Source organism: Mastomys coucha, unplaced genomic scaffold (assembly GCF_008632895.1).
Source record: "Mastomys coucha isolate ucsf_1 unplaced genomic scaffold, UCSF_Mcou_1 pScaffold12, whole genome shotgun sequence".
NCBI classification, from domain to species: domain Eukaryota; kingdom Metazoa; phylum Chordata; class Mammalia; order Rodentia; family Muridae; genus Mastomys; species Mastomys coucha.
In genome coordinates this window covers 93,468,609-93,490,208 of record NW_022196894.1, presented here as the reverse complement: position 1 = coordinate 93,490,208, position 21,600 = coordinate 93,468,609, and the positions used below count along the sequence as shown (strand labels likewise).

Genomic DNA, 21,600 nt, shown 5'->3' with positions numbered 1-21,600 from the left:
GGGGCTGAGGCTGACTGTGGGGCTGAGGCTGACTGAGGGGCTGAGGCTGACTGGGGGGCTGAGGCTGACTGGGGGAGCACTGAGGCTGACTGGAGGTGCTGAGGCTGACTGAGCTGCTGTCGGATTTGCCTTAGGAGCTGATGGAGTCTGTCTTCCTTCCCTTTTAGATCCTACTCTGTGGAGCACAGACCATGTCCGGCAGTGGCTGGAGTGGGCGGTGAAAGAATACGGCCTCCTAGACGTGGACGTCTTATTATTTCAGAATATTGATGGGAAGGAGCTGTGCAAGATGACAAAGGACGACTTCCAGCGGCTCACACCGAGCTACAATGCCGACATTCTTCTCTCACATCTCCACTACCTCAGAGAGAGTAAGCATGGCTCTAGCCATGGCTGCAGACTCAACCTCAATGGGTTCAAGCAGGGTGGTCAGCATCCTCTTGTCTGACCTGGGAGGACTGCGTAGCAGAACTTCACGATGTAGATAAACACCCGCAGTCTCTCCTAGGAGCAGGGCAGCAGCCCCTTCCTGTGTTCCTAAGAACAGGAAGATGGAACTAGTGGCCACCTTCACTAGTTTCCATGATGTCCCAAACTAGAAGGCAGAAAATGCTGCTTCTTGTTGAGAACATACTTAGTTAACATTCTGATAAGCAGTGTGAAGCTCCTCCTCCCACCTAACCTGACCACAAAAGGATAGGGGTTTCTTTTTTCTTTTTTCTTCTTTTTTTGTTTTTCTTTTTTGTTTTTTGGTTTTTTTTTCAAGACACGGTTCCCCTGGCTGTCCTGGAACTCACTCTGTAGACCAGGCTGGCCTCAAACTCAGAAATCTGCCTGCCTTTGCCTCGGTTTTTCATTTTCCATTGAGAGAATGTGTGTATTGGGCAGCAGCAGCGCGAGCCTGAAGGTTTGCTGCATGATTTAATTCTGACAACTCCAAGCATGGTCCAAAAGCATCCCAAGTGCCAGAGGGTGGAGCATCTCCAAAAGGTTCCCAAGTGCAAGAGGGTGGAGCATCTCCCAGAGCATCCCAAGTGCAAGAGGGTGGAGCATCTCCCTTGGTGTCATTGCCTGGCACCCATACACTTCTCTCTTGTGTGGGGTCATCCCATTTAGTGTTTAAGGTATTAATCCAAACCACAGGGTTTAGGCAGTCCCAGCCGCCCCCATGCTAGGGTGGGAGGTATATATATATGTTCCTCTCTTTTCCTTTTAATTGCATTTCTTCCTAAGAAGCTTGTTCTCCATCTCTTTATCTCAGTGCTGCTCTGTGTCTTCTTTTGCAGCTCCCCTTCCACATCTGACTTCCGATGACGTTGATAAGGCTCTACAAAACTCTCCACGGTTAATGCACGCTAGAAACACAGGTAATGCCGGCCCTTCCCGACTGCAGGACACGCTTAAATATCTGTGTACAGGTGAATGCTTTAAAGTGAAACTCATAGGTTAGAGGTTAGAATGGTGATGTGGGAGTGAAGCCATCAGGCATCTGAACACTTCCCGTTATTTCCACCACAACCCCATAGGCCGTGAAAGGATTTGATTTTTTTTTTTTACACAGCTGTACAAGTTTAGTACCATTCTGATCCCCCAGCATGCCTCAGTGTACCAGTGTCATTGCCTGTGGAGACCAAAGCTCCCTGGTATAAAGAGCTCCCGAGACCTGTTGCTCTCCATTTTCCTTCCTAAACAATGTTTTCTGGGACTCCTTGGTATTTCACAACAGCTTTGGGTGTTGGACTTGCCTTGGTTTTTATCTTCTGCACGGATTTGGTGTTTGCAAAGGATGGTGGAAGGAATGTTCCACACTTTATGCAAACCTGAAAGAAACTCTTCTACCATTTTGGAGAATACACAACTGGGCCCTGGTCCAGCACCTGCCTTCCCGTCTCTAACTACAGGTTCTAGCTACACTTGTGTCTGTCGAATACCCCATCCTCAGGGGCTTTACAAGACACTTGGTACTATTAACCCTCCCTCCATCTCTTGGTATATTTGGGGTTCTCTGTGTATAAACAAGTTACACATGTTCCAAGTACACATCCCTTCCTGATGGAGTCAATGGTGGATGCATGGCCACTCGCTGATCACCTGCTGGACTAGCCAAGGACCACTTCCTATCACACCCTACCAGCCCCCAGCTAGGGATGAAAGCAGCAAGAGAAACCTCTTGTCCTTTGCGAGCAAGTGAGCCCAACCACAGCTCACCCTAACTGAGCGAGATAGCAGCTTACCAGTCATTCTCCTTTTACTTTAGAATGTCCAGCATCTTATGAATTGAGTCTCAGTCTGCTTATTTGTAATTAGTAGCTGGTTTGCCTTAGTCTTCAGTATTCAAAACCAGTGTGCTTTTCTTGAAGTGATGTGAGGTATTCTACGCTCCTCCTTCTCTCTCCTTATCAATCCTATGAATATTCTAATGGTCTTGTGGCCCAAACCAGCAGAGAACTGAGTGGAGTTGTCCACTCTCGGGAAACACCCCAGAGCCGCACAGATTCTTACATTACACGCATTTAGAAGTTCTTTAATGGTGACTAAAAATTCCGCAAAAGTTCAGAATTCATTGATTTTTTTATTATAGCTAAATATAGAGACAATCAAAGGACAAGGATGATAAATTTCTAAAGCACTGAATGCCGAAGGGGAAATCTCCTCATTTAGGGAGATGAGCATTGATTGAAGAAAATATGGAGAACCGTGTATTTGAGTGGAGAGGTGGATCGATTTTGAATACCTTAGGCAAAGTATGTATACTTCTTTTCAAGATCTGTTAAAACACTTTGTGAATCATATACAATTGGCATTAAATAAATACCTGTGCCACAGATAATTTTTAATAAACTAAGATTGCTGGAGGGATGCAGGTGGGGCTCTGTTAAGAAGCCCACAAAGAAATAATAAATAAACACAGCCTAATATTTTGTGCATGAGGGAGACGCACTTGTGTCTGAGCAGGGCTCCTGTTTGCTGTGAGCCACACTCAGGTTTCAAGCCCAGCCCCACTTCACAGGGCCAGGGTGAGGCACGGTTGCTCAGGTGAAAAGTCGCCAGGAAAGACCTTCACGCTCTGTCTCTCCTTTTGTCTGCAGGGGGTGCAGCTTTTATTTTCCCAAATACTTCAGTATATCCTGAAGCTACGCAAAGAATTACAACTAGGCCAGGTACGATAACACCCCTGTGTGATTGCTTCATTGAGAGACTCCCAGATGCCCGCTAAGACCCAGGACCCCAGTCCGTGATCCCAGGAGCATGACCTAGGCCAGTCTTTTCCCTGGCCCTGTGAAAAGGAAGCTGAGATTCAGAGATGCTGCCTTCAGAGACCACAGTAGAGGAGCCAAGCTGTGGAATCAGAAACAGATCAGGGCCTTAAGTAGTAGTTTTGAGTATTTGAGCCAATGCCTAGGATAGGAACCCCTTTCACTCTCAGTTAAGGGAAAGATTGATGTGCATCTGCCCTTTTGGGGGTAAGAAAGCAATTCCCAAATCACTAGTGACCAATTCTGATTACTACATGAGAAGCTGTTTTTCAGAGGAGAAGCATCTGGCATATAATATTTACATCAGCGCCATACTTTATGTCTTTTCCAATGATTGAATTAGGTAATTAATTTACATATCATTCACACAGAAGTAAACACTACCTAATGCCAAGCACAGATTTGGTCTCTGGGAGTGGAAAGCCGAGCCAGACTGCAGGGGTGTCTGTCTGCAGAAAGCTCACTTGCACATTCCGCTAGGCTTGTGGCTTGGTTGAGTGCCTCGTCTGGGTCTGACGTGGGGGAGCAGCGGCGAGTGCTAGGAGGGCTTAGCACAGAGTTCTAGTAGATAATCCAGTAGTGTTAACTTGGCGCCAGAGACAGCCAAGGACTTGTCAGTATGAAGCAGTAAGAGCTGGCAACTGAGGTCCAAAGACCTGGGTGTGGACAGAGTCAGGTTCCCATGAACAGCATCTTATGAACTGAGCCTCTGGGAGGACTGGCAAGGTCCCAGAGGAGCACGCAATGCTTTCCAGGGAGGGGACACTGTAAACTGGGTATATGTTACCCTGACACACCACCCCCTCATGGAGGCCGTGACTACCCTGTAAGTCAGAACTCCTCATACTAGCCTGAACACTGGGGATCACAGTTCCAGGAAGTGCACTGGATTTCCCAGACTCCTACGTTGCTCAGCATGCATGTCTTCCACACCCCATGCCACCTCCTCCTTGACTTTTGCATGGCCAGCCTGCACGAGTCTAGCTGATCTGGTCCCCGGCTCGGGAGCTCTTTCTTTCAAGGGTGGAAGATACAGTAGGGCTGAGAGCTGGCTGAATGGTGGCCACAGGGTCACTTCCTAGTGATTTCTTCCCTGATCTGGGAAAGGTTGCTTCTTTGTTCCCCAAGACCACAAGGCATTGCTCCAAGTCCTCTCCCTGTCATGTAGAGCTTGATAAAGTAGTGGACCAGACCTAGTGTGAGCCCCAAGAGCACCACCAGGAACAATGAGAATGAGGAGCAGAGGCACCCTCCTTTCCCTGGCTCCCAGACTTTCTGAACATACCACCTCTGTGTGCATCTTGTACAACACAGGGGAGCCTATACATGGGCATGAAAGATTTGAGAATATTTTAAAAGGGGCTTCTATCCAGAACTAAAAATAAATAAATTAAAGCTCCCTGCGGAGCACTTGGCCTTTAAGATTAATTAGTCAATTTAAAAATGACTTTGTTTAAAGCCACCTCGGGCATGCTGCTGGCTGAGTTTCAAGGCCATGGTGTGCGAGCCACTGGGGACACAGGCTGGTGAGACAGGACAAGGCGCCCTGTCTGTAGTGCTCCCAGGGTGGCGCCGCTCCTCTCTACGTTTGCTTCCTTCTCCAATTAAGAAATTAAAAGGCAGGGAGTCCTATAGGCAGCAGCAGAGGGTGACGTCTCAAACATGGCAGATGAAGAATCCGCCCACAGAGAAAGACTTATCACAGGTGAGGAGAGACTCAGCAAGGCCCAGAGAGGTGGACCCTCTGCAGAGCAGCCCAAGAGGGTTCTCAGAGGGTGACAGAGGCTGGTGGATCCTCTGCAGAGCAGCCCAAGAGGGTTCTCAGAGGGTGACAGAGGCTGGTGGACCCTCTGCAGAGCAGCCCAAGAGGGTTCTCAGGCTCAGACAGAGGCTGGAGGACCCTCTGCAGAGCAGCCCAAGAGGGTTCTCAGGCTCAGACAGAGGCTGGTGGACCCTCTGCAGAGCAGCCCAAGAGGGTTCTCAGGCTCAGACAGAGGCTGGTGGACCTGTTCCTTATGTGCCCTTAGCTGCCTTATCTCTCTAGTTTAGCACTGTGCAGAGGCCGGTAAGCACCCAGAGCTGACCCCAGAGCAGGCCAGGCTTCTAGGGAATTAGTCCATGGAGAGTCTCTACCAATCTTTCCTATACTGGCGCTGTCTCTCCACAAGAGTTGTCTCCCTGCAAGGAAACCCCACAAGACTTCCTTGTTCCCTGAGATTGAAGGTGGTCTTCTCATCCTTCCTGTGGTCACCTCTGCCCACACTTGCTACTCTCAGAGCCATGCTGCCCTCAGAGCCACGCTTCCCTCAGAGCCATGCTGCACTCAGAGCCGCCATGCTGCCCTCAGAGCCACCATGCTGCCCTCAGAGCCATGCTGCCCTCAGAGCTGCCATGCTGCCCTCAGAGCCATGCTGCCCTCAGAGCCATGCTGCCCTCAGAGCCATGCTGCCCTCAGAGCTGCCATGCTGCCCTCAGAGCTGCCATGCTGCCCTCAGAGCTGCCATGATGCCCTCAGAGCTGCCATGATGCCCTCAGAGCTGCCATGCTGCCCTCAGAGCCGCCATGCTGCCGGATGCTTCCTCCCGCCTGCTCTCCTGTCACCCACTTCTGAGACACACCCCAGTCTTTCCCTTCTGAATGACTGACATCTGCAAAGGACTACTTACTCAAGGGCTATGTGGCTGTCCTTTTGGCATCAGCTCAGGGTTAGACAAGGCTGTCCGGCCCCAAGCCTTGCAGGTTGTGACCCATGGACTCCATTCCCCCTCCTGCCTTCCTCTCTCGTCCATCTCTTCCCATGCTTGTTACTTTGTTTCCCATTGTTCTAGATTGCAGCATCTTCCTCTCACCTTGGTTGAGTAAACATCTAGAGAGTCCCTGCCTACACTAGGATTCGGGTACATTACATTCTTGTGTTCTGTGGCTTCGTAGTCATCCTTTTGGGAAGCTGTCTGCATTTCTCAGGCTCTGTCACCCCCAAACCCTTCTCCCCAGTTCCTCTGTATGAACCATTCTCCTCTCGAATAGTCGTCTTTCGAAGGCACAGACCCTTGAGGTCTCAAATTAAAGTGTCAAGATCAGAGACAGGCGCTAGCCACATTACCTTGTAAGGCAGCATATGACCTTATGATGTGCTACCCAGACTTTCTTCTTATGGTAGCCACAGGAAGTCTAGTCTAGTATCTGGGAGACATCTTGCAGGCCATCCCATCCCTCCTCTATGATAGCCCCATAGATTAGTAGGCCTATAGATCAATACATGCCAAGCATGTTACCAGAAGTAGTTGGAGCATGCGACCTCTACACATCGCTTTAAGCAGAGTGTGGACTTGAAGCTAGTGTGGAACCTTGAAAGGTGGTGCCACTGAACATGACGGAGCCACATGAGCCCACAGCAGCCGCACAGGTGCTATGTAAACTCAGACCCTAGCAGTTGCTGCACAGGTGCTATGTAAACTCAGACCCTAGCAGCTGGATTATTCTTTGCTTGTCCCAAGTTCCTGCACAGCCTCAGAGATTTGCAAGCATAGTTGAAATCCCACAACCATCATCAGCCGACACACTCTCCGCGTGTTTGATATAAAGTTAAAGGAAAGTTTAGAAAGATCTGGATGAAGGAGAGAATGCAGTTTGCTTGCTCTAAGGCCGGATCTGAAATGTCCTCTGCTTCCCAGACTGCCTCTCTACGCCGTGACTGCCTTCCTATTTTGTCTTTTTCATTAGCTTCAAGTACATGAGAGGAGGCCCGTCCATTCCTTCCCACCCTCTTCCTTCCCCAAGGATCACCAGAGACACCTTATAGACATGGTGTAGGTTCTACAGAATGAGGGAGAGTGCTTCAAGAGCCAAGGCCTGGTCCTTAATGCAAGTGGCTCTGTGGTGGCCACTGGAGCTGGAGAGCCCACCAGTGACCTGAGCCAAAAGAGAGTGCACGTTAGTAGAACTTAGTCCTCACCGGAGAGGGAGGCTGGCTCTGGAGGGTTCTCTGCTGTCTTAGGAAGAATGCAGTAGAAAGGTCTCATACAGGATCAGACACTGATCCTAGTTCTGAGAAAGCGCACAGAACTGCTATGTGTGACAAGCTCTGCCTTTGTACCTCCATGTTATTGTTTACATATGGGTTGTGGCATATACCCACTCTTCTACAGCCACCCCAAGCTGCCTGTGAGATTGCTTTAATAAGGTTCATGTTTTTGCAATTGCTTTCAACAGCTACAATAGCAGAGTGAATGCTAGAAAGTGGCCTTCCTGTGCAGGAGTGTGTGACAAAGATAGCTCAAAAGGAATGAAGTGGGCATTGAGTTGCTCACCTAAATTAAATTAAAATATGTAATTTAGTAAGAACCCTATGCCCTTCTATCAAGATGAGTAGCAAAGGTTCATGGGTAGTGATCGTCTAAGCAGCCAGGGGTAGACTACGTATGCAGCTGCTGGCTCTGCCACCACCCCGATTATCCTGCATCTCCAGAAATGTCCAAGGTCAGCATTTCCCCAAGGTCACCTCCCAAGGGAGGGGGCTTCAGTATCACAGTGTGTGACCGGTAGCTGATAAGAAAATGTTGGCATGGGCTCTCATGAAAGCAAACAAGACCTGCGTATCTACCGAGGCAGTGTGTTTGCGAACATACTAATCACTAATGTTTGTCTAGGCAAGCATCCCAAATGCTTGGCTGAGGACCGGGCTCAGTCTGGTGGTTGTGATTTCCAAGGGAGGGTGGAACATGATTATTCGTCTTTCCAAGGATTTTATGAATAAAGAGCTTCCAAACATTAGTTCTAGTGTGGTATTTAGTGTTTTCTCCGCCATACTTTTTGACCAATGCTTTTCTTGGTGGCAGTTGACAAACTCATAGCTCTCTGGTCCTTTTGCCTGTCTTCTTCCACCTCAGGCCCAGTAGTTTCGTCTAGAACCTTCCGTACCAGACAGTTACAGATTTATAGGTATGTCTACCTAGTCTGACTAGCATTCCTGAAGTCATTATCTTTGAGAATTCTTATAAGAGTAGTGGAAATCTTTCTGAGATGGCTTTTGCTGATGGTAGCATGCATGTGAGTGGCCTGGGACCTCGTCAAGACTCAGGCTTTAATCTTTAAGTCCAGGCTGAGTCTGCATTCCCAACCCTCAAGTGTGTCCTTGGTTGGTGATCCACAACACACTTTAAGAAGCAGTGATCTAGAACACATTCCTGTAGTAACCCCACTTTCATATGGTAATTGGGTCTTTGCTGGTCTGTCTGTCTACCCCTGAACCAGGTGGGAAACCTCACTTGCTGACTATTCTTCCTAAAATGATTTCTGTAATAAAACTCTGGCTAACCACTTTTTGAAAAATAAATACTATTACATTTTATATATTTGGGGGGTGGGTGGGGTGGGAGTGTGTGTGCACATGGCACACAAGTGGAAGTCAGAGGACAGCTTAGCAGTGTTGACCCTCTCCTACCATGCAGGTCCCAGGAATCAAACTCAGGTCCTAAGAATTGGAAGCAAGCCGCTTTGCCCACTGAGCTATCTTACTGAATTCTTCCCAACCTCCAGTTTGAGAAAGAAAACTACAGCAGTTAATGATCTGTTCTCGAAATGTTCCCAGAGATGTAAAGCAAAATTTAGTTGTAAAAAAAAAAAAAGTTGTAAATTGATCGCAGTTACAGATTTCATTCCCACATGCTGTCCTAACTCTAGAAAAGCTGAAGGCCCCAGAATGCAAACATGCCCCTGAGACAAGAGAGCAACAGCAGAGTTTTAAAAAGGAAAACTGCCTAACTCTCCAAAGCCCAGGAGGGTAGGATTTCACAGACCACACGAGTTGTGACGCTTCCAGCCAAACAGATTGATCGAATTAGGCCTCTCTGCGTTGGGTTTCGTGCTGTTGTTCTCTTTGGGATGGGAACTTTGGAAGGGGGCACACACTACGCAACATAGTAGGGTCCTTTGAAAGCTGATTCATCAGATTGCCCGTTTAAAATTAGGTTAAATGATTTGCTTGAAGAGAGACCCAAAATAATTGTACCACTCTGTCCTCCAAGCGAGAGGGCCAGGGCCAGCCCCTGGTGTCAGCAGAAGCAAGCCATTTGAAACACTGAACTGAGATCCATCAACCAAGGAAGTCTTGCTTTTAAATTCATTTAACATTTTGCTTTTGTTCTGAGAAAGAGTCTGACTCTGCAGCCCAGACTGATCTTGAACTTAGGGCAATCCTCCTGCCTCAGCCTCCCAAGTGCCAGTAGACCCAGGTCTTTTTGAGACAGCATCTCATGTAATCCAGAATAGCCTCAAATATTCTATGTAACAGAGAAAGACTCTGAGCTGATCCTCTTGCCTGTACTTCCCAAGTGCTGGAGTCACAGGCGTTAGCCACCACACCTGGACCCCAGTTTTGGAACAGCTCTGTTATAGGATTGCATGTAGCAAGAGCACTCACATATCCATGGTTAATAAGAATGAGAAAGCAATGCTTCTGCGATATATTTATGAAAAAAATTGAAGTGGCATGAATGCTTAGCTATTGGTGACAGAACTACACTGAGAGCGCAGATCTGCAGTCACTAAATTTGTACATGTGTTGTGTGATGAGGGCTCATGGCACATGTGACATGGTACACATACTTAGAAATAATTAGCACACACTTAACACTCAAGGTTGCTGCTAATGTGTTGTAGGACAGTCATTTCAGTCTTGAATTTTTTTATGCAACTCATTTTAGAAAAATACTAAATCTTAGAAAATGAGAAAGAAAGACCTTTTGCCTAGACAAACAACTAGGTCAATTAGGACTGACAATATAAATGGATACGATTATCAAGGGGAAATGAAGAGAAGTCCAGGGAAGCAGCTCATTGGAGAATAAGAAAGCAGTTCTCGTCTCTAAGAGGAGTTCAGAAAACAGGAGCATGAATGTCACTGCTGGGTGAGTTTGGGGTGATCCAGGCAAGAATCCTGTGCCTTCACGTCCATCGTGGGCTCTGGCTTGGACGAGTTCTGAAGATGCTGCAAGTGTAGACTCCAATGGGTCTAGGGTGAAGCAGGCTGTGAAGGAGAAGCTGTGTTGTGATCTTGATTTCTCATCGCAGGAAAAGGCTTTAGGAGTCAGCAGGAGGGGCCGGAGAGATGGCTCAGCTGGCGAAGTGCTTGCCATGCAAGCATGGATTTTTGGGTGGATCCAAGTTTCCCACTCAGAGACATGTGCCTTGTCAGCTGCGCTAAGTCAGCGAGCCCCAGATGAGTCCCAAAGCCCCCATGACAAAAGTGGCTTCATACAGTAAGGTGAATGGATGACAGTTGAAGTCAATGTCCAAGGCTGGCCTTTCTAGCCTTTACGTGCATGCATAACTACCTATTTGCAGTACATGTGTATCCAACACACATACACACACACACACACACACACACACAGCGTCAGCAAGCAAGGTCTAGAAGAATCTACCGATGAGAGTCTTCAGCTAAATGGAGGAGAGAATTTTAGAAAAATAAAACATACAAGTATATGAAATATGCAAAGTACAATTTATAGGTAAAACCCAAGTTGATTTTTTTTTATCACTTTTGAATTTTTACTCAGTATTTATTCTAAGAAATAAATCTGTCATAGAAAGTAGCTGGGTTTTAGTCCATGTGTCTTTTTTTTACAGACTTACCGTATGAGCCTCCCAGGAGATCAGCCTGGACCGGCCACAGCCACCCCACCCCTCAGCCCAAAGGTACAGACCCAGTCCAGTCTTGGTCTGCATGTCCCAGAGCAGGGTGACTACAGCCAGGATAAAATAGAATCTTAGTGGTTGATCTATGGTCTTGCCAGCACATAGAGGGCTCCTTCCACGGTCTTGCCAGCACACAGAGGGCTCCTTCCACTCATGATAAAACACATGTAATCTTTAAGCATGCCGAGTCTTATTGTTTAAGATGTAATCTACTTTGATAAGGAAAAGAAATGAATGTAATGGTAATCCTCATTGCGGACAAAGGTGGTTCCAGGAGATGTTTACGTACCGATGAGCTAATTGCTGATTTCCTTTGCTGTGGCTCTGCTTGGCTTTACATCTTCCCTGGCACTTCCTGGTACATCCATTTCATTATCCTAGCTAGCTCAAGTTTCTTTTTATTATGTGAAGAAGCAATGGCTACATTAGATTGTTTAAATCATTGGAAACATTTTTAAATGTTTGTATTTGATTTCGTTAAAGGGGCAGTTTCTTCTTACCACAAATACTTTGTTGTAGAATAAGATTGCTATCTTGACAATTAATTCATTATAAGGTGAATGACGTCAAAGACATGCAGCCCGATCTGAATTATTGCTAATTGTCTTTTTTTTTTTTTTTTAACACTTGATTTTTCAGCTGCTCAGCCGTCTCCCTCCGCAGTACCCAAAACTGAAGAGCAGCGTCCTCAGTTAGGTGTGTGTTTCAAAAGCCATCTTGGGAACCCTAAAAAAAAGGCTACAGGCCCACACAGGGGTTTTTAAAGTGTGGCCCCTTTAAAAGGAACTTCGAACTGTCATGTATATAAAAAGAGGTCTAGACCAGCAGTTGCTCAGTTGGAAGGATTTTACTAAAACTTCACTAAAACCTGTAAGATGAATGTGGGATGAATGTGGGTCAACCACTCTGTTTGCATGAAGGCTGTGCCTTGGGTTGCTGTAAATTCTGTTACTTTGACTATCCATGGTGTGCATCCTAACACCTGTCAAGTCTGTCAAGTCTAAGGTGGAAAGACAGTGGGAAGCTGACCTTGAACATCCTGACCCTTATAGCCCCAGGTCCAACTTTGTCCCAGTTAGATCCTGGGTTATATGGTCTGTGGTTGGTGGCGGGAATATCAGACCTCAAGTTTTTCTACCAACTATGATGCTTCCAGCAAGAAACTCACCTGAGGTCCTGTGTGATATCTTACCTCATGTGGGAGATAAAGGCAGGGATTCGGGGAGGAGGAGTAAGAGAATTTTTACCTCTGTGTGCATTGTTCTGTCTGGAAGCCTGACTCCTCATCTTCTTCTACCCTAGATCCTTACCAGATCCTGGGACCCACCAGTAGTCGCCTTGCTAATCCAGGTGAGTTGTCACTTGTGATCTGCTGCTCTACAGTTACTTTTGAATCTGGGACAGTTTCAGAAACTTGTGCTGGTGAGAAACTTCTCCAACTGAAAACTTGGCTTTCAGTGCTCATCTCACTGGACTGTTTTATTTGCCTTCATAGAAAGAATGGGTCAGGTTATAAATTAAGATTTGAGTTTAGCAAGGAGGATTATAACCTAATTGAATTTATAGTGTTTCTCTAGGGTCAGTGCAACAAAGTATATTGCTTTGGGTACTCTGTGTGTTGGTCATCTCTGGAGGCTGGAAATCTGAGGCTAGCAGGAGGAGTCTCCAGAGTTGTAAGGGATCTGCTCTCAGCCCTTCTCCCTGGCTTCTAGATTGGCAAAAGCCTGTGCTTCCTTTTTTGTCTTTACTCTCAATGCATCTGTGTCCAGATTCTCTGTGTATGTGTGTGTGTGTGTGTGTGTGTGTGTGTGCGTGTGTATGCAGTTGCTCATGTATGTGGAAGCTAAAGGATAACCTTTGGTTTTAGGGTATCAATCCATCCACAATCCATCCAAAATACTACACTCTCTACCCCTTTTGTTTATAAAAACAGGCTCTCTCATGCCCAGAATTCTGCAAGCAGGCTAGGCCAGCTGTCCAGTGAGCCCTGGGGATCTACCTGCCTCTGCCTCATGACAAGCTACGGTGCTTGACTTTTTAAAATCTAAGTTCTGAGATTCAGACATCTCAGACTTTTCCAGCCACACTGGAACATAGACCTCTTTGGTGGGCCTCGTATGCTTTGATCACCTCTGTAAATACTTGGAATTCTGTAAGACTTATCTAAATCAAGGATCACTAAGAGCTACTGGGGATTTAGCATTCACTACGTGAATGTTAGGGGACAGGATCAACCTATCATCAAGGAAATTCAATAACTGGTGTTTGAAAGAGATAATCTAACAACACCTGAGTCCAGTTGTGGTCCTCCATGAGGATGTCTTTCTGAGTCAGATGCAGGGAGAAAACAGGCTCTTCGTACATACCTGGTTGAGACCCTTCTTTACCTGTCCTCAAGGTCTGTGGGTACCAGTTAGCTTACTCTCTTTGCTAGTATTCACATTAGAACCAGCTGCACTGGCAGGAATCCCAGGATTGCCGTGGCATCTGCTTTATATTCTCAGCTGTAAATTTGATGCCAAGATGTCACAGACACGCTGTAAGAACAGGCTGGAATTTCTGTTTCACAAACCCCAAGCCAAGCAGGACTTGGAAAACAGAAAAATTCAGATGCTCTCATCGTGTGCATCCCCTTGAGAAAATCCACACTCTGAGAACGTGAAATACCATCATTGTTGAGCAACCGAGCCTGCCATGAAATTGTGATTATTGCTGATTAACTCAGTAAACATGTTCTGAGCAGCCCAGCAAACAAGGAGGCTGTTTTCCTCCATCCTTTTAGCCCAGTGCACACACTGGGTACCAGCACCTTGTTTGCTTGTCAGTGCATCCCCGGGGTGACGAGATACAGTTCACCCCAGGCACTGTCACCTAGTGGAGACAGGGGCACAGCAGACACAGTGCTCCACAGCCCGTGGAATCACTCAGTGGCCAGGACTTCCAAGCAGCCCTACTGGTGCTCCTCTCAGCCACCCATGTGTGACTGTGAGGTTGCCATTCTGATGCCCATCGCAGTGTGACTGTGAGGTTGCCGTTCTGATGCCCATTGCAGTGTAGCTGTGAGGTTGCCATTCTGATGCCCAAGGTTGCCGTTCTGATGCCCATCGCAGTGTACTGATGCCCATCACAGTGTGACTGTGAGGTTGCCGTTCTGATGCCCATCGCAGTGTGACTGTGAGGTTGCCATTCTGATGCCCATCGCAGTGTGACTGTGAGGTTGCCGTTCTGATGCCCATCGCAGCTGTGAGGGCCTGGAGACTGTCCTGTGCACAGAGTGCTCACTGTGTGGTTTCAAGGACTGAGTCTGAATCCCCAACACCATATCAAAGTCAGATATATAGAATGAATGTGTATTTCTGGTCCTCCTGTTCCAAGAAGGGAGGCAGAGATGTAAGGATCCCCAGGAGCTCACTGGAACAGCTTGGTATATACAGTTGTGAAGAACAGGTGCCTCGGACAAGGCGCAAGGCAAGATGGACACCCACTATTATTCTCTTGTTTCTACAGGTGTGTCTGCACATGTGCACATGTGAATGCACATGGGTGCACACACACAGATTTTGCACAGCTGCTCTTGATGGTGGTGATAACTAGGCTGTGGAAAGGCTGGGTTGGCAGCACCCTTCAGGTTAGATAAGAAAGACGAACTTGGAGGCCCCAGGCTCTGGGAATGCCAGCCTACGCCGTGAAATAGCAAGCCGGAAGCCTCCACTCTATGCAGCACCCACTCACAGGGCATGTTTATGCCTGAGGCTCCTGCCAGGCTTCGCATGGCCCAGAACATTGTTATTTCCATCCTGTAGAAGAGGAGTCGGGGCCCTGAGATGTCAAGGAGCTTTCCCTGGGTCACACTCAAATAAAAAGGAGGCTCAGTCTGGGACCTGAGTTCTCCGAAGTCTGATTTTGTTTTCTTTTTCTACACTTCTGGAAGATGAGTTTGAAGGGAGGAGGGAAGCTTTGAGAAACATGAGCCATGGATACTATTATTTAGTTGTGCAGCTGTTGAGGTCAGAGAGATGAGCCTGAGGAAGAGGAGGAAAAGGAGGGGAAAGAGGACCAGGCTTAAGAGCAAGAAGAGGTAGAGAAGGAAGGAAACCAGCAAACTGCTTTAGGCAAACTAGAGCTCACTGGAAGATAACAAAAGGGACTGGCTCTACATATTCATAGATAGGTGAATAATTCATTAATTGTAAGTATTTGTTCACCAAATACTATAGCCTCTAATTTCATAAAACAAGCACTAAAAACCATAAACAGCCACACAGGTCCTGACATAAGAAGAATGTGCAACTTCCATACTCTGCTCTGGTGTTTAGATATTTCTCCCAAACTCAAACCAAGTAAAGACACTGCAGAACTGAAATGTACTATGGATGAACTGGAATCCACCCCTGTGTGTGTCTATGTCTGTGTCTGTGTGTGTGTGTGCGTGTGTGTCTGTGTGTGTGTGTGTCTCTGTGTGTCTGTGTCTGTCTGTATGTGTGTCTGTGTGTGTATGTGTCTGTGTGTGTCTGTGTGTCTGTGTACGTGTGTATGTCTGTGTACATGTCTGTGTCTGTGTGTGCGTGTGTATGTCTGTGTCTGTGTGTCTGTGTCTGTCTGTGTGTGTGTCTGTGTGTGTCTGTGTCTGTGTGTCTGTGTACATGTATGTGTCTGTGTGTGTCTGTGTCTATGTGTCTGTGTACGTGTATGTGTCTGTGTGTGCCTGTGTGTGTTTGTGTGTGTCTGTGTCTGTGTGTCTGTGTACGTGTATGTGTCTGTGTGTGTCTCTGTGTGTCTGTGTGTGTCTGTGTGTGTGTCTGTGTGTGTCTGTGTACGTGTGTGTGTCTGTGTATCTGTGTACGTGTGTGTGTGTCTGTGTATGTGTGTATGTGTGTGTATGTGTGTACATGTGTGTCTCTCTGTGTGTGTGTCTGTGTGTGTATGAGAGAGAGAAATTAGAAAGGTAACACACAATCAATTTTTTTTTCTGAGCACCATATGGAACTTTCCTCAAAAATTTTTCATCCATTTTTAATCAAAAGACTTTTTATTATATAATATGATTTTTTAAAAAACCTATAAGTGTATGTGCCATGTGAATTCGTGGGTACCATATTCATGTAGGCACCCTTAAAAGCCAGAAGAGGGTGTCAGGTCTCTTTGAACTGGAGTTCTAGGTGGCTGTGAGCTGTCCCAGTATGGCTGAGGGAGGACCCACCAATTCCTTTAACTACTGAGTCACTTATCACCACCTGTCATGCATCTGCATGCACAAGTTGATGTCAGTTTGTGGCCATCCCAACATCCCACTCCAAGTATGCATCTGATCTGTGCTTTGAACACTTACCTCTCCTGCTGAGAAAGGTGTGTCCTGGCGCCCCTACCTCATGAATCAATGAGGAGCCACCAGCTCTACGTTCCATCAGAACTGCTGATGGCTGAGCTCCTGGGATGGATTCCAAGTTCCTTCCTGTGGAACAGCTATTCTTGAGTTCTGTCCGGTGGCCAGACATTCTGTAAGATGCATCCAGCTCCTTGGGAAGGGACAGAGCCATTTCAGAGGTTTGCCAGTTGTTAGGACATGAGAACCTGTTACATTCAGGCAAGTGCCCAACAATTTGTAAGCACAAGAGAGGACAGCCAGAAGGACCAGTGGGCTGCGGAGGCCCTTGTAGACACGTGGCTTGAGTACTGGTCTATGTCGGACGAAGAGTATCAGCCTGAAGATTGACCTCTGTTAACCTTGGCACAAAGGTCCATCTGATCCCACGGCCCTGTTTTCTAAGCACTCCAGTGGGTTAAACATGATTTTGCAGGGATTAAACACACTGTCACATGTGAGCATTCACAGTAGTGCCTAGCGCCAGTGAGCTTCGGGAGGCATGTCCAGCCCTGAGAACAAGCCCAATCCAAGCTTCTACCTGGCCAGTGTGGTGGTCCTGGATAGTCAGCTGATTTTGGCTACGTCCTGCCTGTCAGTGAGAAAGACTGACTCTGTGATTCTGGGATCACAGACAAGCCACTGTGCCTGCTTGGTATCTCCATGGCTTCTGAGCAGCTGAACTCCAGTCCTCACATTTGCATGGCAAGAGCGTAAGCCCGGAGCTGTCTCCCAGCCACAGCATTGTCTCTTTTTATTGGTTTGGCTAGTGAGTGACCTCAGAGCCCTCAGTATACTCAGGGTTCTCCTCTGTATTCCCAGTGCACCCCATCATACCTTGAATGCTGCAGTCCAAGCAGTCATGGCAATTTAATAAATCGCCTTTGAAATGTTGGCAAATAGTAGCTCATTTAACTTCCCTGGTGGTGATTCCTCAGTACCCTTGAAAACGTTGCTCAGTGAGTACATGTGGGGCCTAAATGATTTAGAGATTGACCAACTGCTGCTGTTTATAATGTTTACCTAAGCATTGGTTGGTTTTTACAGCTAGTTTCAATTTTTTACATCTACTTTCATTTTCATGTTCAGAGGCCGTTGGATTTGCTTCTAGAGATCTTGTGAGGAGGCTTGGCAGGCTTGTTCTCAGCCCTGAGCCCTCTGTCTTCCTAGCTAATGAGTAAAACAGCCTAGGGCAACATGAGCTCATCTGTCCTCCAAGCTCTGAGTTCCCTGTGGCTCGCATGGAGTGCCTGTTTTCTGCCTCTTGAGAAGCAAGGGAGACAGGAGACTCTCCTGTCCCCTGCCTCCCTCCTACACATGCTCACAAGGGAAGTGGCTGAGGGACAGATTCCCAAAGACGATGCCAGTGTTTGAACAGAAACCAAGTGTTATTTGTTCTGAGTATTTGTATGTAATCTGTAAGGTGGCTCTCTTGCTATGGGAGGAAGTTGACACTAAATATTTATTTTCTAGCAACTGTCCATGTTTGGAGTGAGACATATGTTAGACTGTTAAATCCAAAACCCACAGCTTCTCCTATTCCCAGGTCATCTGTGGAATCCTTTTCTCAAGTTTTAATCCTGCGGTTACAATATATATACCAAAACCATATGGTTCTCTTGTTGTGTCCTTTATATTTTCCAATGCATGTTAATGAGATGTTGGAGGCAACAGCCCTTGATTGAGGACGGTTTGTATGCGTAGCTCTGCAACAGCACAGGCTGCCATTCCGCCAAGCTACAAGCTGTTAATACATCACAAATGTGTCGCTTGACTAAAAACAACCCTTTCCATAACATCATCAAAAGAGGCTGACCTTTCTCACGGTGCTGTTACATGGGTGGATCCACAGACATACATATCCATGTAGCCTGCATAGAAACAAGGACTGGGCAGTGTACAGAGGGGGGCCTGGTGGGAAGGGTTCGGAGAAAACCAAATACATAACTGAGTTTTACATTCCATCAATTCCCTGAATAAGTGATGGTCAAAGTTAATGTGATCATTGATCATATCTATCATATTACTTATCATAACATAAAAGATAATCTTTCTGGTAATGAGCCCAAGGCAGTGTGCTCCCCTGGAGTCTGGGAAGAGAGATCTGCTTCCCCCTTACTTTGAAACTAAAATCCATACGGCATAACTTTGTTTCTCCTAGTACCCAACATAACCATCACTCAGGGCACAAACAGTAGACAGAGCTGGACTGCCTTGTAGTGTCCCCTGTCCATCTGGCCTGTAGTATCCAGGTGTGGATATGTGCTGGTCTTACCAAGGGTTGCTCTCTGGAGAAGTGGGAAACCGAAGGACAAAGCAGAGCAGAGCAGGAGAGGCCTGGTAGAGAGCCTGCCTGTTCCCTGTACATACCCAAGACCCCTTGGAGCTGTGTAACATGGCGGCTAGAATGATATGCTTAGACTTTTCTCTGACTAAGGGTGAGAGACATGGTTCAGTCAGTCAGTTGCTTGTGTTGCAAACACTAGGAACTAAGTTTGATCTCCAGAACCTGGGTCAAAGAGAAGAAAACAAACAAAATAACAAATACAAAGACCTAAGTGTGGCTGTGAACAGTGATAACCCCAATGGTGTGGATCTCTGCACTCAGGGGCCAGGCAGCCTAAGCTAATGGTAAACCCCAAACCATCAAGAGAGCCTTTCTTAAAAATCAAGGTAGGTCAACATACCCCAAATGTCTTTCTTACCTTTACACACATGCGTGCGCATGCACACACACATACCCATATACAAACAAGTATATATATGTATACACACATACATAAGCACATATATCCACACTCACAGACATCTACACACATGAACAAACATATATGTGTACACAAACATGCATACATACACAGATACACAAAGACACACACACATACACACATACACACACATACACATACACACACATACACACACACTGATCATTCTGACTGAGCCAGGGACTCTGACTTCACAGAGTTCCACTCGTAGCCTATTGTCTTTTAGAAGCACTGTGGCACATGGTTTTCTGTTATGGTGCATTTAGCCAGGACTGGGAATGGGTGATCTTAGTTTGAAACAGAGCCAGTTCTTTTCCCAAACTTCCTCATTTGGAGCGGGTTAATTCTGTCCTAGGAAAAGTTCTGACAGAGCTGGCATCTGAGCAGCTGCCAGACCGTATGTTAGAAATAGCAGTGTTTACTTCCACTCTCTATTGGCTTTTCCATAAACTTGTAGGTGTTCATTTCCTAAATCTGACTTTTGTTATTTCACTTTACCCAGCCAATATAAATGGTAGCAGGCCATTATTACCATCCACAGAATAGCCCGTTCTGTCTCACAAAATGGGTAAACCATAGCTCTTGCATTCCCCTGAAAACAGGGTGACCTAGGTGCTCTTTGAAGGATTCCAGAGGGAAACATGCTGAACTTTGCCCTGTGTGTGTTCTCCACACACGTGTGTGTGCACAGAGAACTCGGGTCTTTAAGGCCAATGTGAGAGTGATCAGGGACTGCTTTACAAAGTCATGTGTCCTAGAAGTGGAGGCAGAGATAAGGACACCCAGAGATACAGTCCATTCTCAGGAGGAAGCAGCATTGGACAGAAGGGAGCCTCCCAGAATTCTTGAAGCTGAGCCATCATGTGCCAGCCTGGTTCCTAAGGAGTTAGGAGGCGCAAGCAGCATTCCGAATCCCCTTCATCAGTGTGGTCTGGAATACCTGGGTGTGGAGCATTTCCTGTCCAGCCAAGGTTTGCTCTCTAGATAAACGAGGAGCCAAGAGTCAAAAGTAGCAACAGCCCAGAAGCAGAAATATGGGGCCGGGGTTGGGGACCAGACCTGGTCAGGAGGTCCGCCACTGAGGAGTGAACCTCCTGACCTTGGTTCTCACTTGCTTTGTGTCCTTCCTGATCATTAGGTAGTGGCCAGATCCAGCTGTGGCAGTTCCTGCTCGAACTCCTGTCTGACAGCTCCAACTCCAACTGTATCACCTGGGAAGGCACCAATGGGGAGTTCAAGATGACAGACCCAGATGAGGTGGCTCGGCGCTGGGGGGAGCGGAAGAGCAAGCCCAACATGAACTATGATAAACTCAGCCGTGCCCTCCGCTACTACTACGACAAAAACATCATGACCAAGGTGCATGGGAAGCGCTATGCCTACAAGTTTGACTTCCACGGGATTGCCCAGGCCCTGCAGCCCCACCCCCCTGAGTCCTCCCTGTACAAGTACCCCTCTGACCTGCCATACATGGGCTCCTATCATGCCCACCCCCAGAAGATGAACTTTGTGGCTCCCCACCCTCCAGCCCTCCCAGTCACATCTTCCAGTTTTTTCGCTACCCCGAACCCATACTGGAATTCACCGACTGGGGGCATCTACCCGAACACTAGGCTCCCAGCCAGCCATATGCCCTCTCACCTGGGCACCTACTACTAGGGACCAGATGGAGGCCTTTCCCAACAGTGTACAATCGCCTAGCAGTAGCCACAAACTCAGAGATCACAAATCAGAAGTGCCTCATGAGGAATGGAAATGGTTGGCCAGGGCTGGGGAAGGAAGCCGGGGAATGAAAACCACAGACTTGCAGGGGAGGGTGGGTGCCACCCAAGTATTACTACAGAAATAGAAGAAGCTCAGAATATACTGTACATGGACATATAACCTGTGCTCCCCCCTTGTCAAAGACATTGTATGTAGAGAAGCATGACTAATAAGAGCAACTGCCCAAGGAGTGGCCTTAAGTGATTACAAACTGTAGAGTGTGGGACCTTGCTTGTACCTACCAGGATTCAGTGAAAGCAAAAGAACAGTAGCCGTCGTGGCGCACACACCACGTATGATGTCATTTGAAGGGACACTACCTGTGTTAAAAAATAGAAACTATATCAAAACCAAAGAAGAAGACAAAAAAAAAAAAAAAAAAAAAAAAGATGGAGGCCCCTCCACAGACCACATTGACTGTGGACTTTCTTGGCTGGCATTTGCATGTTTTTGTTGAGATCAGATTCGTCCCATTTGATAGAGAGCTGCCAGCTCTGCCAAACTGTGACGATGACCCAGGGTCTCATCTCCTTTTCAGTATTACAGGAGATGTGAGCCACGTGGTGGGTGGGGGATGTGCATGTTGTTGTGAGTATGTGATTATAGAAGAGAGAATGAAATGAAGGAAGAGGTAGAGGAGGAAGGGTTGGGGAGAGAGTGAAGGAGGAGGAAGAGGAGGGGGAGGAGGAAGAGGAAGGGGAGGAGGAAGAGGAAGGGGAGGAGGAAGAGAAAGAGGAGGGGGAGGAGGAAG

At 47.1% G+C, this 21,600-nt stretch overlaps 1 protein-coding gene across 6 annotated transcripts in view; it reads left to right on the top strand.

Moving 5' to 3' along the window:
• The window catches only part of Erg (ETS transcription factor ERG), a 231,843-nt gene extending 210,633 nt beyond the window's left edge, over nucleotides 1-21,210 (top strand). For 3 of the 6 annotated variants that reach the window (XM_031364513.1, XM_031364510.1, XM_031364511.1), the window contains 7 exons: nucleotides 168-371; nucleotides 1,287-1,367; nucleotides 3,090-3,161; nucleotides 10,887-10,955; nucleotides 11,595-11,651; nucleotides 12,258-12,305; nucleotides 20,224-21,210. In XM_031364513.1, coding sequence (XP_031220373.1) covers nucleotides 168-371; nucleotides 1,287-1,367; nucleotides 3,090-3,161; nucleotides 10,887-10,955; nucleotides 11,595-11,651; nucleotides 12,258-12,305; nucleotides 20,224-20,744 — 1,052 coding nt within the window. In that variant the 3' untranslated portion in view covers nucleotides 20,745-21,210. The remainder of the gene's footprint in view (nucleotides 1-167; nucleotides 372-1,286; nucleotides 1,368-3,089; nucleotides 3,162-10,886; nucleotides 10,956-11,594; nucleotides 11,652-12,257; nucleotides 12,306-20,223) is intronic. The other 3 variants (XM_031364512.1, XM_031364514.1, XM_031364515.1) reach the window with 3 other exon arrangements.
• The last annotated feature ends 390 nt before the right edge of the window (nucleotides 21,211-21,600 follow it).